At 49.2% G+C, this 14,257-nt stretch overlaps 1 protein-coding gene across 2 annotated transcripts in view; it reads left to right on the top strand.

Moving 5' to 3' along the window:
* LOC125460628 (actin-related protein 3B-like) overlaps positions 1 to 14,257 on the top strand; it is a 139,450-nt gene that overhangs the window by 67,753 nt on the left and 57,440 nt on the right. For both annotated transcript variants that reach the window (XM_048548279.1, XM_059642133.1), the window contains exon 6: positions 6,346 to 6,453. In XM_048548279.1, coding sequence (XP_048404236.1) covers positions 6,346 to 6,453 — 108 coding nt within the window. The remainder of the gene's footprint in view (positions 1 to 6,345; positions 6,454 to 14,257) is intronic.

Raw genomic sequence — 14,257 nt, 5'->3', positions numbered from 1 at the left:
TCCCAAGCGGAATATGAGTTGCTGTTCCTGCAACCTTCGGGTGGCATCATTGTGGCACTGCAGGAGGCCCATGATGGACATGTCATCTAAAGAATGGGAGGGGGAGTTGAAATGGTTTGCGACTGGGAGGTGGAGTTGTTTATTGCGAACTGAGCGGAGGTGTTCTGCAAAGTGGACCCCAAGCCTCCGCTTGGTTTCCCTAATGTAGAGGAAGCCACACCGGGTACAGTGGATGCAGTATACCACATTGGCAGATGTGCAGGTGAACCTCTGCTTAATGTGGAAAGTCATCTTGGGGCCTGGGAGAGGGGTGAGGGAGGAGGTGTGGGGGCAAGTGTAGCATTTCCTGCGGTTGCAGGGGAAGGTGCCGGGTGTGGTGGGGTTGGAGGGCAGTGTGGAGCGAAGAAGGTAGTCACGGAGAGAGTGTTCTCTCCGGAAAGCAGACAGGGGTGGGGATGGAAAAATGTCTTGGGTGGTGGGGTCGGATTGTAGATGGCGGAAGTGTCGGAGGATGATGCATTGTATCCGGAGGTTGGTAGGGTAGTGTGTGAGAGTGAGGGGGATCCTCTTTGGGCGGTTGTGGCGGGGGCGGGGTGTGAGGGATGTGTTGCGGGAAATGCGGGAGACACGGTCAAGGGCGTTCTCGATCACTGTGGGGGGAAAGTTGCGGTCCTTGAAGAACTTGGACATCTGGGATGTGCGGGAGTGGAATGTCTTGTCGTGGGAGCAGATGCGGCGGAGGCGGAGGAATTGGGAATAGGGGATGGAATTTTTGCAGGAGGGTGGGTGGGAGGAGGTGTATTCTAGGTAGCTGTGGGAGTCGGTGGGCTTGAAATGGACATCAGTTACAAGCTGGTTGCCTGAGATGGAGACTGAGAGATCCAGGAAGGTGAGGGATGTGCTGGAGATTGCCCAGGTGAACTGAAGGTTGGGGTGGAAGGTGTTGGTGAAGTGGATGAACTGTTCGAGCTCCTATGGGGAGCAAGAGGCGGCGCCGATACAGTCATCAATGTACCGGAGGAAGAGGTGGGGTTTGGGGCCTGCGTAGGTGCGGAAGAGGAACTGTTCCACGTAACCTACAAAGAGGCAGACATAGCTGGGGCCCATGCGGGTGCCCATGGCCACCCCCTTAGTCTGTAGGAAGTGGGAGGAGTCGAAAGAGAAGTTGTTGAGGGTGAGGACGAGTTCGGCTAGGTGGATGAGGGTGTCGCTGGAGGGGGACTGGTCGGAACTGCGGGACAGGAAGAAGCGGAGGGCCTTGAGGCCATCTGCATGCGGAATGCAGGTGTATAGGGACTGGATGTCCATGGTGAAAATGAGGTGTTGGGGGCCAGGGAATTGGAAGTCCTGGAGGAGGTGGAGGGTGTGGGTGGTGTCACGGACGTAGGTAGGGAGTTTCTGGACCAAAGGGGAGAAAATGGAGTCCAGATAGGTGGAGATGAGTTCGGTGGGGCAGGAGCAGGCTGAGACGATGAGTCGACCAGGGCAGGCAGGTTTGTGGATTTTGGGAAGGAGATAGAAACGGGCCGTGCGAGGTTGGGGAACAATGAGGTTGGAGGCTGTGGGTGGGAGGTCCCCTGAGGTGATGAGGTCATGAATGGTGTTGGAGATGATGGTTTGGTGCTCGGGTGTGGGGTCATGATCGAGGGGGCGGTCTCGGGTGTGGGGTTCACCTGCACATCTGCCAATGTGGTATACTGCATTCACTGTACCCGGTGTGGCTTCCTCTACATTGGGGAAACCAAGCGGAGGCTTGGGGACCGCTTTGCAGAACACCTCCGCTCGGTTCGCAACAAACAACTACACCTCCCAGTCGCAAACCATTTCCACTCCCCCTCCCATTCTTTAGATGACATGTCCATCATGGGCCTCCTGCAGTGCCACAATGATGCCACCCGAAGGTTGCAGGAACAGCAACTCATATTCCGCTTGGGAACCCTGCAGCCTAATGGCATCAATGTGGACTTCACCAGCTTCAAAATCTCCCCTTCCCCCACCGCATCCCTAAACCAGCCCAGTTCGTCCCCTCCCCCCACTGCACCACACAACCAGCCCAGCTCTTCCCCCCCACCCACTGCATCCCAAAACCAGTCCAACCTGTCTCTGCCTCCCTAACCTGTTCTTCCTCTCACCCATCCCTTCCTCCCACCCCAAGCCGCACCCCCATCTCCTACCTACTAACCTCATCCCACCTCCTTGACCTGCCCGTCTTCCCTGGACTGACCTATCCCCTCCCTCCCTCCCCACCTATACTCTCTCCACCTATCTTCTTTTCTCTCCATCTTCGGTCCACCTCCCCCTCTCTCCCTATTTATTCCAGAACCCTCACCCCATCCCGCTCTCTGATGAAGGATCTAGGCCCGAAACGTCAGCTTTTGTGCTCCTGAGATGCTGCTTGGCCTGCTGTGTTCATCCAGCCTCACATTTTATTATCTTGGATTCTCCAGCATCTGCCGTTCCCATTATCTCTTTAACAGGATGTTGTCTGGATTAGAGTGGATTAGCTGTAAGGAGTGATTGGATAAATTTCTTTCAGAGATAGTAGGAATTGCAGATGCTGGAGAATCTGAGATAACAAAGTGTAGAGCTGGATGAACACAGCTGGCCGAACAGCATCAAAGGAGCAGGAAAGCTGACGTTACGGGCCGAGACCCTTCTTCAGAAATGGGGTAGGGGAATGGGGTTCTGAAATAAATAGGCAGAGAGGGGGAGGCAAATATAATATTGATAGAGGAGAAGATAGGTGGAGAGGAGACAGACAGGCCAAAGAGTTGGGGAAGAATGTAGGTGGGGAGTTGGGGAGAAGATAGGTCAGCCCAGGGAGGACGGACAGGCCAAGGGGGTGGGATGAGGTTAGTAAGTAGGAAATCGGTGTGGGGCTTGAGGTGGAAGGAGGGGATAGGTGGGAGGAAGGACAGGTTAAGGAGACGGGGATGAGCTTGTCTGGTTTAGGGATGTGGTGGAGGGTGGGGAAATTTTGAAACTTGTAAAGTCGACATTGATACCATTGGGCTGCAGGGTTCCCAAGCAGGATATGAGTTGCTGATCCTACAACCTTCGGGTGGCATCGTTTTGGCACTGCAGGTAGCCCAGGATGGACATGTTGCCTGAGGAATGGGAGGGGGAGTTGAAATGGTTCATGACTGGGAGGTGCCGTTGTTTAGTGCGAACTGAGCATAGGTGTTCTGCAAAGTGGTTCCCAAGCCTCCGCCTGGTTTCCCCGATGTAGCGGAGGCCACAACGGGTACAGCGGATGCAGTATACAACATCAGCAGATGTGCAGGTGAACATCTGCTTGATGTGGAAAGTCTTCGTGGGGCCTGGGATGGGGTGAGGGGGGAGTTGTAGGGGCAAGTGTAGCCCTTCCTGCAGTTGCAGGGAAAAGTGCCGGGTGTGGTGGGACTGGAGGGGAGTGTGGAGCGGACAAAGGAGTCACTGAGTGGTCCCTCCGGAAAGCAAGTAAGGGCGGGGTGGAAAAAATGTCTTTGGGGTCAGATTGCAGATGGTGGAAGTATTGGAGGATGAAGCATTGGATCCAGAGGTTGGTGTGGTGGTACATGAGGATGAGGGGGATTCTGTTTTGGTTGTTAATGTGGGGAGGGGGTATGAGGGATGAGTTACTGGAAATGCGGGATTCACGGTTGAGGGCGTTCTTGACCACTGAGCGGGGGCAAGTTGCAGTCCTTGAAAAATGAGAACATCTGAGATGTACAGGAGTGGAATGCCTCTGGGAGTAGATGTGGCAGACACGAAGGAATTGGGAATAGGGGATGACATTTTTTGTAGGAAGGTGGATGGGAGGAGGTATATTCTAGGTAGCTGTGGGAGTTGGTGAGCTTTAAATGGATATCGGTTTCTAGATGGAAACAGAGAGGTTCAGGAAGGAAAGAGAGATATTAGAAAGGTCCAGGTGAACTTAAGGTTGAGGTGGGAGGTTTTGGTGAGGTGGATGAACTGTTTGAGCTCCTCGTGGGAACACGAGGCAGCGCCGATACAGTCATCAACGTAACCGAGGAAGAGGTGGGGTTTTGGGCCAGTGTGGCTATGGAAGAGGGATTATTCCACGTAACCTACGAAGAGGCAGGCATAGTTTGAACCCATGCAGATACCCATGGCCACTCCCTTTGTCTGTAGGAAGTGGGAGGAATTGAAAGAGAAGTTGTTGAGGGTGAGGATGAGCTCGACTAAGCGGATGAGGGTGTCAGTGGAGGCTGACTGGAATAGGATCGGGCCTGCGAGACAGGAAGAAGTGGAGGGCCTTTAGGACATCTGTATGGGGAATGCAGGTGTATAGGGACTGGGCTGAGTCGTTGGGGACCGGGGAATTGGAGGTTTTGGAGGAGGTGTAGGGCGTGGGTGATATCACGGACGTAGGTAGGGAGTCCCTGGACCAAGGGGGAGAAAATGGAGTTGAGATAGGTGGAGATGAGTTCGGTGGGTAAAAGCAGGCAGAGACAATGGGTCGACCAGGGCAGGCAGGTTTGTGGATTTTGGGAAGGAGATAGAAGCAGGCGATGTGAGGTTGGGGAATCATGAGGTTGGAAGTTGTGGGTGGGAGTTCACCTGAGGTGATGAGGTTCTGGATGATTTGGGAGGTGATGGTTTGGTGGTCGGGCGTGGCGTCATGATCAAGGGGGCGGTAGGAGGAGGTGTCGGAGAGTTGGTGCCTGGCCTCGGCGATGTAGAGGTGAGTGTGCCATACTACAACTGTGGGGGAGAGGTTGGAGTGGGTGAGGGGGTGGAGAAGTTGAGGCGACTGATAATTCGACAGCAGTTGGGGATACTCCATCCGCTCCCTCCGCTCCTATCCCAACTTCACCATAAAACTCGCGGACTAGGGAAGGGAAGTTGTAGTATGGTGCACACCTGCCCCTACACCGACTCCTCACCCCTATCCCAGGCCCCAAGAAGACTTTTCACATCAAGCAGATGTTCACCTGCACATCTGCTGATGTGGTTTACTGCATCCGCTGTTGCCGTTGTGGCCCCCTCTACATTGGGGAAACCAAGCGGAGGCTTGGGAACCACTTTGCAGAACACCTATGCTCAATTCGCACTAAACAACTGCACCTCTTGATCGCGAACCATTTCAACTCCCCCTCCCACTCCTCAGACGATGTGCCCATCCTGGGCCTCCTGCAGTGCCACAGTGATGCCACCTGAAGTTTGCAGGATCGGCAGATCATATTCTGCTTGGGAACCCTGCAGCCCAATGGTATCAATGTGGACTTCGCAAGCTTCAAAATCTCCCCTCCCCCCCACCACATCCCAAAACCAGCCCAGCTCGTTCCCACCTCCCTAACCTGTCCGTCCTCCCACCTGTTCCCTCTTCCTCCCTCAAGCCCCACCCCCATCTCCTACCTACAAACATCATCCTGCCCCCTTGACCTGTCCGTCTTCCCTGGACTGACCTTTCTCCTCCCTAACTCCCCACCTTCACTCACCTTTACAGGCTTCATCCCCGCCTCTTTGACCTGTCTCTTTCCTCTCCACCGATCTTCTCCTATATCCATCTTCTATTAGCCTTCCCCTCCCTCCCTATTTATTTGAGAACGCCCTTTCCCTCCCCCATTCCTGTAGAAGGATCTAGGACTGAAACGTCAGCCTTCCTGCTCCTCTGATGCCGCTTGACCTGCTGTGTTATCTTGGATAAACTTCAGTTGTTTTCTTTAGAGAGCAAGAAGCTGAGGAATGACCTGATCGAAGTATATCAAATTATGAGGCATGGATAGGATGGATAGATGGAGTCTTTTTTCCCAGGATGGAAATTTCAAATACTCAGAGGCATAGGTGAGAAGGAGAAAGTTGAAAGGAGATGTGTGATGCAGGTTTTTTACACCGTGCTGTGTTGTTCAATGTTCTATGCAGGATATACATTGGATTTTCTTCCAGCAATGTTGTATAATTCAGTAAAAGGTACGTTCTTTTTCATGTCACAGTTTTAGAATTAAAATAACATATGGATGAACTATATTTTCAGAATTTTCTACGTTACTTCAAGTTAATTTTTAAGCCCTGGCCCTCTTGCTACAAAGACTGTGCTGGATTTCACATTTTCCTAGACATCTGGGTATTTAGGATTAGGGATAGTTTGAAACAAAACAGTACCCTGGCATGCCACTGTAAATTATTATAGTAGCCACTATCTAGTGTGGCATACTATTAAGAGATAGTGGCATGTTGAATTGGCCCGGTATTTGGTCAACATCTAATTTGACTGGAATGTTCAAAACTGCAGCTTTTGTATAGTCACATTTCGGGCAATGAATTTATATTCCAAGAAATGGGTAAAATATTGCATTGCCTAAACTATAACTTACTTATTAACATTAATTTAAATTTCAGGCTGTGCTAGCCTTAGCTGCTTCCTGGACATCAAGGCAGATTGGAGAACGCACACTAACAGGCATAGTGATAGACAGTGGAGATGGAGTAACCCATTGTATTCCAGTGGTGAGTATAACATTTGAATCTAAATAATTACTGTGCCTGCAGCAGGAGAAATGAACATTTTGGTTCAGTTAGGTATTTAAACGGAACGTGATAGTTGATGAAACTGGTAATTAATACAAGTGACAACCTGAGCAAGATTTACCAGCAAACATCCTTTCCATGAAATAGTAGTGAACACTGGAAATCACTGACAAGTTCCATGCGGCAAACCCCATTTGTTGAGTGGCAGGCATTGAACTACTGTGGCTTGAGTGATCTTTCTCAGCCAAGCTCCACCATGGTACCTCAATACAACCCTTTTCTGCACATGTGGAGAGACATGCACAATGCTGCATGTTACTGAGGGAGTGTCGTTTCTGGGACTAAAATTCACTAAATGAGGCTATTGCTTATAGAACATAGAACATAACAGCACAGTACAGGCCCTTTGGCCCTCAGTGGTTTCACAGGTCAGTGCAACAATCTGAAGCCCATCTAACCTAAACTATTCCATTATCATCCATATATTTATCCAATGACCATTTAAATGCCCTTAAAGTTGGCGAGCCTACTGTTGCAGGCTTTGGGGGGGTTTACTTTTGCAAAAAAAGAGTGATAATTGAAATGTTCAAGGACTAAACTTTGGTATTAAAATCCAATGACAATGCAGCAAATTGTGGACAGATCCATGCCCTTGAGTGGCTTGGCAAGAAAGTTGAGAAAATATAACAGAAATGATAAAATTAGAATCTTGATGTGGTGTAAAAGACTTCTGATGATTTCCCTTTAAGGTTTAAACAGCAAGATCAGAATCTTGCTAATGAGCAGCGACTGCTTTATTCCCCTGCATCTGCATCTAATTATTAGCCCAATTTTTCTCATTTCATGTGTTCAAGACTCATTTTGGAGCCATACCTGGCACATAGGAAGTTGGCTGTGGTTGTTGGAAGTTAGTCATCTCAATTCCAGGATATCTCTGCAGGAGTCCTTCAGGGTAGTGACCTGGGCCCAACAATCTTCTGCTGCTTCATCAATGACTTTCCCTTCATCATAAGGTCAGAAGTAGGGATTTTTGTTGATGATTGCACAATGTTCAGCACCATTGAAGCACTCCATGCCCAAATGGAGCAAGGCCTGGACAATATCTAGCTAGGGCTGAAAAGTGGCAAGTTAAATTTCTACCACTCAAATGGCAGGATTGATCATCTCCAATAAGAGATTATCTCATTCTGCTCCTTGACATTCAATGATGTTCTCATCTCTGAATCCCTAGTTATCAACATGCTTGGGGGTTACCATTGACCAAAAATTCATCTGGATTTGCCATATAATTACAGTGGCTACAAGAGTAGATCAGAGGTGAGAAATACTGCAGTGAGTAACTCATCTCCTGATGTCCCAAAGCCTGTCCACCATAAGGCTGAATGTGATGGAATACTCTCCACTTGCCTGGATAAATGCAGCTCCAACAACGCTCAATAAGCTTGACATCTTCCAGGACAAAGAAGCCTGCTCGATTGGCACAACATCCACAAGCATTCACTCCCTCCTCCACTGACAATACACACTGTTGCAACTGGCCCTCTACAAAATGCACCATAGAATTTCACCAAAGATCCTTCGATAGCACCTTCCAAACCCACAATCACTTCCATCTAGAAGGACAAGGCCGGCAAATACAGGGAATATCACCATCTGCAATTTATCCTGCCAGCCTTTTACTATCGTGCCTTGGAAATATATCAACATTCCTTCTCCGCCCTGGGTCAAAATCATGGAATTTCCTCCCTAACAGCATTGTGGGTTTAGCGCATAGCAAGAGGCAGCATATTTTCATGGTTGGGAATAGTGGACAGTCACGGGTTGCTGTATGGTACAGTAAAAACCCAAAGAACTGCAGATGCTGTAAAACAGGAACAAAAACAAAGTTGCTGGAAATACTCAGGAGGTCTGGCAGCATCTGTGAAGGAAAAAGCAGCTAACGTTTTGGGTCTGGTGACCCTTCCTCAGAACTGATGGTGGCTGGGAAAACATCAGTTTATATGCAGAAAATAGGGAAGTGGGTGGGATAAACGATATGATAGAGCCCAAAGAGACAGAAAGACAGTTGCGCAGACAAAGAAATTGCTAACGATCAGACTGGGAGGATGAATAGTCGTTAATGGGGACTATTAGTGACTAACAACAGCAGGTGTGTACTGGCAGGCTATGTGATAGCAAGGTCTAACGTGGGGTAGGGAGCTGGGACATGGGAAAGTTAAGACCTAAAATTATTGAACTCAATATTGAGTTCGGAGCGCTGTAGGGTCCCCGAGCGGAAAATGTTGCTTCAGCATGCGTTGGGCTTAGTTGGGAACACTGCAGCAAGCCAGAGACGGAGATGTTGGTCAGGGAGCAGGGTGGTGCGTTAAAGGCAACAGGTAGTTCAGAGATAATGGGAACTGCAGATGCTGGAGATTCCAAGATAATAAAATGTGAGGCTGGATGAACACAGCAGGCCAAGCAGCATCTCAGGAGCACAAAAGCTGACGTTTCGGGCCTTAGTTCATTTTGGCGAGCAGAACATAGATATTCTGCAAAGTGGTCGCCAAGTCTACAATTTGTTTCTCCAGTGTGGAGGCAACCACATGGTGAGCAGCGAATGCAGTAGTCTAGATTCTGGAAAGTGCAGGTGAAGTGTTGCTTCATCTGGAAGGTATGTTTGGGCCCTTGGACACTGGGGATGGAGGAGGTAAATGGGCAGATGTTGCACCTTTGTCGGTTACAGGGGAAGGTGCTGTAGGGCTGTGGGGAGGCGTTGGGGGTGAAGGAAGCATGGCCAGGGTGTCCCAGAGTGAACAGTCCCTGCAGAAGACTGACAAAACGGGAGGCGGTGGGGGAGGCCTGGGATATGTGTCTGGCTTACGGTCCCTGTGGAAGGTAGTCGGTGGGGGAAGCGAATATGCGTCTGGTGGTGGCATCTCGCTGAAGGTGGTGGAAATGGCATCTAATGATCTTCTGGATGTGGATGCTGGTGGGATGGTAGGTAAGGATAAGGGGAACCCTATCACTGTTGCAGGAGGGAAGAGAAGGGGCGAGGGCGGAAGTGCGGGAGATGGGTCGGACCTGGTTGAGGGCCTTGTCAACAATGGAGCTGGGGAATCCTCAGTTGAGGAAGAAGGTGGACATGTCGGAGGCTCCCTTGTTGAAGTTGGCCTCATGTGAACATATGCAATGGAGAAGGAGTAACTGAGAGAATGGGATGGAGTCTTTACAGGAAGTGGGGTGTGAGGATGTATAGTCAAACCAGCTGTGGGAGCCAGTGGGTTTTTTAGTCAATATTAGTGGCCAGTCTATCCCCAGAAATGTCGAGAAAGGGAAAGGAGTAGCGAGAGATAGACCATGTGAAACTGAGGGTAGAGTGGAAATTGGAGGCGAAATTGATGAAGTTTTCCATTTCCAGATGAGAGAGAGAAGCAGCACCGATGATATCATCAGTGTATCAGAGAAAGAGTTGTGGGTGGGTGCCGGAAGAGGACTGGAACGAGGAATGTTCCAAGTACCCCATGAAGAGACAGGCATATCTATGCCTGTCATGACTCATGGCAACCCCTCTTACTGGAAGAAACTGAGAGGAGCTGAAAGAGAAGTGGTTGAGGACAATCTCGGCCAAGCCCGAGGAGGGTGGTGGTGGGTGGGGATGGTTCAGCTCTTTGGCCCAGGAAGAAGTCCTAAGACCCTCCTGGTGGAGAATGGACGTGTAAAGGGATTTCATGTCCATCTTAAAGAGGAGGTGGCTGGAACCAGTAAACTGGAAGTTTGGAAACCAGCGTAAGACGTCAGAGGAATCATGAATGTATGTGGGTAGGGATTGGCCTGGGGGGAGGATACTGAGTCAAGGTAGGAAGAGATGAGTTCTGTGGAGCACAAACAGGCTGAAACAATGGAACTGCCCGGACAGTCCTGCTCGTCGATTTTTGGCAGGAGGTAGAAACGAGCTGTGTGGTGTTAGGGGACAATTAGTTTGGAAGTGGAGAGTTGGGGGGAGGATCACTGGAAGAAATGAGATCAGTAATCGTAGTGGATACAGTGACCTGGTGTGCCATGGTGGGGTAATGGTCCAGGGGAAGGTAGGAGAAGGTATCAGGGAGTTGACTTTGTTATTAAGCCTGCCGATAAGGGTGGCGCTGTTGTACTCTAGCGTACTGGCCTCCACCTTGCAGAGGCTGAGTGCCAACTCTCAGATACCTCCCTTATAACCGATAATTGCACGTCCATGGTAAAAAGGAGCTGGTTGGAACTGGTAAACTGGAAGTCAGTTCTCTCGTCTCCATTACATATGTTCAGATGAGGCCAACTCCAACTTCTTCCTCAACCAAGGATTCCCCAGCTCTGTTGTTGACATGGCTCTCAACCAGGCCTGACCCATCTCCCGCACTTCTGCCCTCACCCCTTCTTTTCCCTCCCACAACAGTGATAGGGTTCCCCTTATCCTCACCCACTTTCCCTCCAGCATCCACATCCAGAAGATCATTAGATGCCATTCTTGCCACCTTCAGCGAGATGCCGCCACCTTCAGCGAGATGCCACCACCAGACGCATATCCCAGGCCCCCCCCAACCGCCTCCCGGCTTGTCTGCCTTCCGCAGGGACCATTCACTCTGGGACACCCTGGCCCATGCTTCCTTCACCCCCAACACCTCCCCACAGCCCTATAGCACCTTCCCCTGTAACCGACAAAGGTGCAACATCTGCCCATTTACCTCCTCCGTCCCCAGTATCCAAGGGCCCAAACATACCTTCCAGATGAAGCAACACTTCACCTGCACTTTCCAGAATCTAGTCTACTGCATTTGCTGCTCACCATGTGGCCACCTCTACACTGGAGAAACAAATTGTAGACTTGGCGACCACTTTGCAGAATATCTATGTTCTGCTCACAAAAATCCTGCCACTTTTAATGCACTACCCTGCTCCCTGACCAACATCTCTGTCTCTGGCTTGCTGCAGTGTTCCAGAGAAGCCCAACACAAGCTGGAGGAACAATACCTCATTTTCCGCTTGGGGACCCTACAGCCCTCCAAACTCAATATTGAGTTCAATAATTTTAGGGGCTAAACTCTCCCATGTCCCAGCCCCTACCACATAGCCTGCCAGTATACACCCATTGTTGTTAGTCACTAATAGTCCTCATTAACGACTATTCACCCTCCCAGCCTGATCGTTAGCAATTCCTTCGTCTGTCCAACTGTCTTTATCTCTGCGGAAGGGTCACCGGACCCGAAATGTTAACTCTGTTTTTACCTCCACAGATGTTGCCGGACCTGCTGAGCTTTTCCAGCAACTTTGTTTTTGTTGCTGTATGGCACTTTGTTACAGTATTGCCACGCATACAGCATGTACCAGCAGCTTACCCAGCCATCACATTGCATGATGCTTCAGCCATACAACCTTGTGTGAAAGTTAAAGGGGTCTAAACTTTTGTGGAGTGAAGGGGCAAGTATAGTTAACAAAGTGTGGGGCTGGAAGAAGTATAGTTAGTCAGGTGCCACTGCCAGAGTCAGAAAAGAATGTCTGATTCCAGTTCTGAGGCTTGGCTACAGTCAGTCCTGTAGGACTGGTGCGACCAATCAGTTATTGTATGTACAGTTCATAATTCAGGCTGCTCTAGGGACATCAGTCCCAGAGATGAGCTACTTTTTCTTGCAATGAAACAAAGTTAGTGACTGAATATGACAGTGAATGAAAGAGCAGCTTTTGATGATGTAGTAGAAGAAGCAAGAAGGAATGTGTGCGTAGGAAGCATGGAGTGCTAGTGGTTGAGATCATGGGGTGGAGGAGAACACAATCGACACAAAGCACACTATAATGAGATAATAAAATGTGAGGCTGGATGAACACAGCAGGCCAAGCAGCATCTCAGGAGCACAAAAGCTGACGTTTCGGGCCTAGACCCTTCATCTGATGAAGGGTCTAGGCCCGAAACGTCAGCTTTTGTGCTCCTGAGATGCTGCTTGGCCTGCTGTGTTCATCCAGCCTCACATTTTATTATCTTGGAATCTCCAGCATCTGCAGTTCCCATTATCTCTGACACTATAATGAGAGTTGTAGTGTATGAGCCTCTTTGAGATGGCTGTTCAGCAGCTGAGTTAAAGTTGGTGTTGGCCCTCTGATTGTGAGAAAAAGATAGCACCTACCCTTGCAAGAGTGCAAAACACTAACATTCTCCTTGCACTATTGTATATTGAGTTTCATTGGCGGTATTGCAATAACCCCGGACCACTGTCTCACTCCAGGCTGGTGCGCGGCCTCAATTTGTTGGCCAGCAGGATGAAAAATGGCCCTTCTTTCCACCAACCTGATCACAAGCACCACCAGGCCCCCGTCAGCAAACCAAAAAGCTAACCTTTTCTGGGCCATCAGCTGGGAATGGTGGAGTGGAAGTACAGTGTGAAGTGCAGTTCCTTACTTGCAGCATCTGAAGGGATGTGCAGCTGGGATTAAATATAGTATTAGTTGTATGAACATGACAGTCCTTGCAGGGCTAACATTTCCACCGTTCCTGCTTCATGATTCCATGAGACAAGTGCTGAAGAGCTGTATAATTAATGAGATGACAAGTAGAACATTACATGAGAAATGTTGTCATGAGCCAAAGTGGACCAGACACCATCAATCTCTGTCAGAAATATCCGAAAGGACTGTGGATGCTGTAAATCAGGAACAAAACAAAAGTTGCTGGAAAAGCTCAGCAGGTCTGGCAGCATCTGGGAAGTAAAAGTCAGAGTTAACATTTTGGGTCCAGTGACATTTCCTCAGAACTTGTCACCAGACCTGAAACGTTTACTCTGATTTTTTTCTTCACAGATGCTGCCATACCTGCTGAACTTTTCCAGCAACTGCTGTTTATGTTTGCTTAGAAAAAAATTGCCAAAAAATGGAAATATTTGGCTATCTGTAATTTTAGATGATACCAGTTAGTAATGTGGGTGCTCAAAATGGAGATTAATTGATAACTAACATTAATTAAGGACAAAATGTCACTACTCATTGATGGGCTGGCTACTAGAGATAAGAATGACTCAAAATAGAAAAGGTTACAAAATGTGTTGGTTGAGGTTGTGGATCCTGTTCAGAATGAAAAACAGAAGAGATCCTTTTGCAGGTCTGGGAGAGGGAGGCTGTGAGCTGGGGCAGACTTGATTGTAGTGCCAGAAGATGCCGGTGCACTGTTGAGAGCATGTGCTTGAGGAGTTGCAGAGAAAACCATTTTTGCTGGATCTGGATGTTGTATATGTAGAGGTTGTTGTGGTCAGGGCCAAATTGAGAATGGTCTGAATGTAGATTGGAGTCTATTGGGGATGATCGGTTCCATAGGCAGGGTACTGAGGAAGGAGATGTGGCTGTAGTACCCTGTTTGCTTGAGTATGAGTTTGAAGAGTTTCAGGGTAGAAGAGATTACCAGAGGCTTGCAGTGGGAGAGAGATCCACTGAGGTCTTTGCGGAGGGAGGAGGATAACTTCCTCAAGGTGGCCATCCTAAGAAGAGGCTTCGCAGTGGGGTTTTAAGCCACTCAGATCGTAAGAACTGCTGTTACTGGAGTCAGAAATAGCACAGTGTGGAGCTCGAGGAACACAGCAAGCCAAGCAGCATCAGAGGAGCAGGAAAATTGATGTTTCGGGTCGGGACGCTTCTTCAGAAATTTCTGGTAATCTCATCTGAAGAAGGGTCCCACCATGAAACGTCAACGTTCCTGTTCCTCTTATGCTGCCTGGCCTGCTGTGTTCCTCCACCTGCACAATGTGTTATCTCCTCCGACTCCAGTATCAGCAGTTCTTACTATTTT

Source organism: Stegostoma tigrinum, chromosome 2 (genome assembly GCF_030684315.1).
Source record: "Stegostoma tigrinum isolate sSteTig4 chromosome 2, sSteTig4.hap1, whole genome shotgun sequence".
Taxonomy (NCBI): Eukaryota; Metazoa; Chordata; class Chondrichthyes; order Orectolobiformes; family Stegostomatidae; genus Stegostoma; species Stegostoma tigrinum.
Note: the sequence above shows the minus strand (reverse complement) of the source record. Positions and strands in the feature narration are given on the sequence as shown.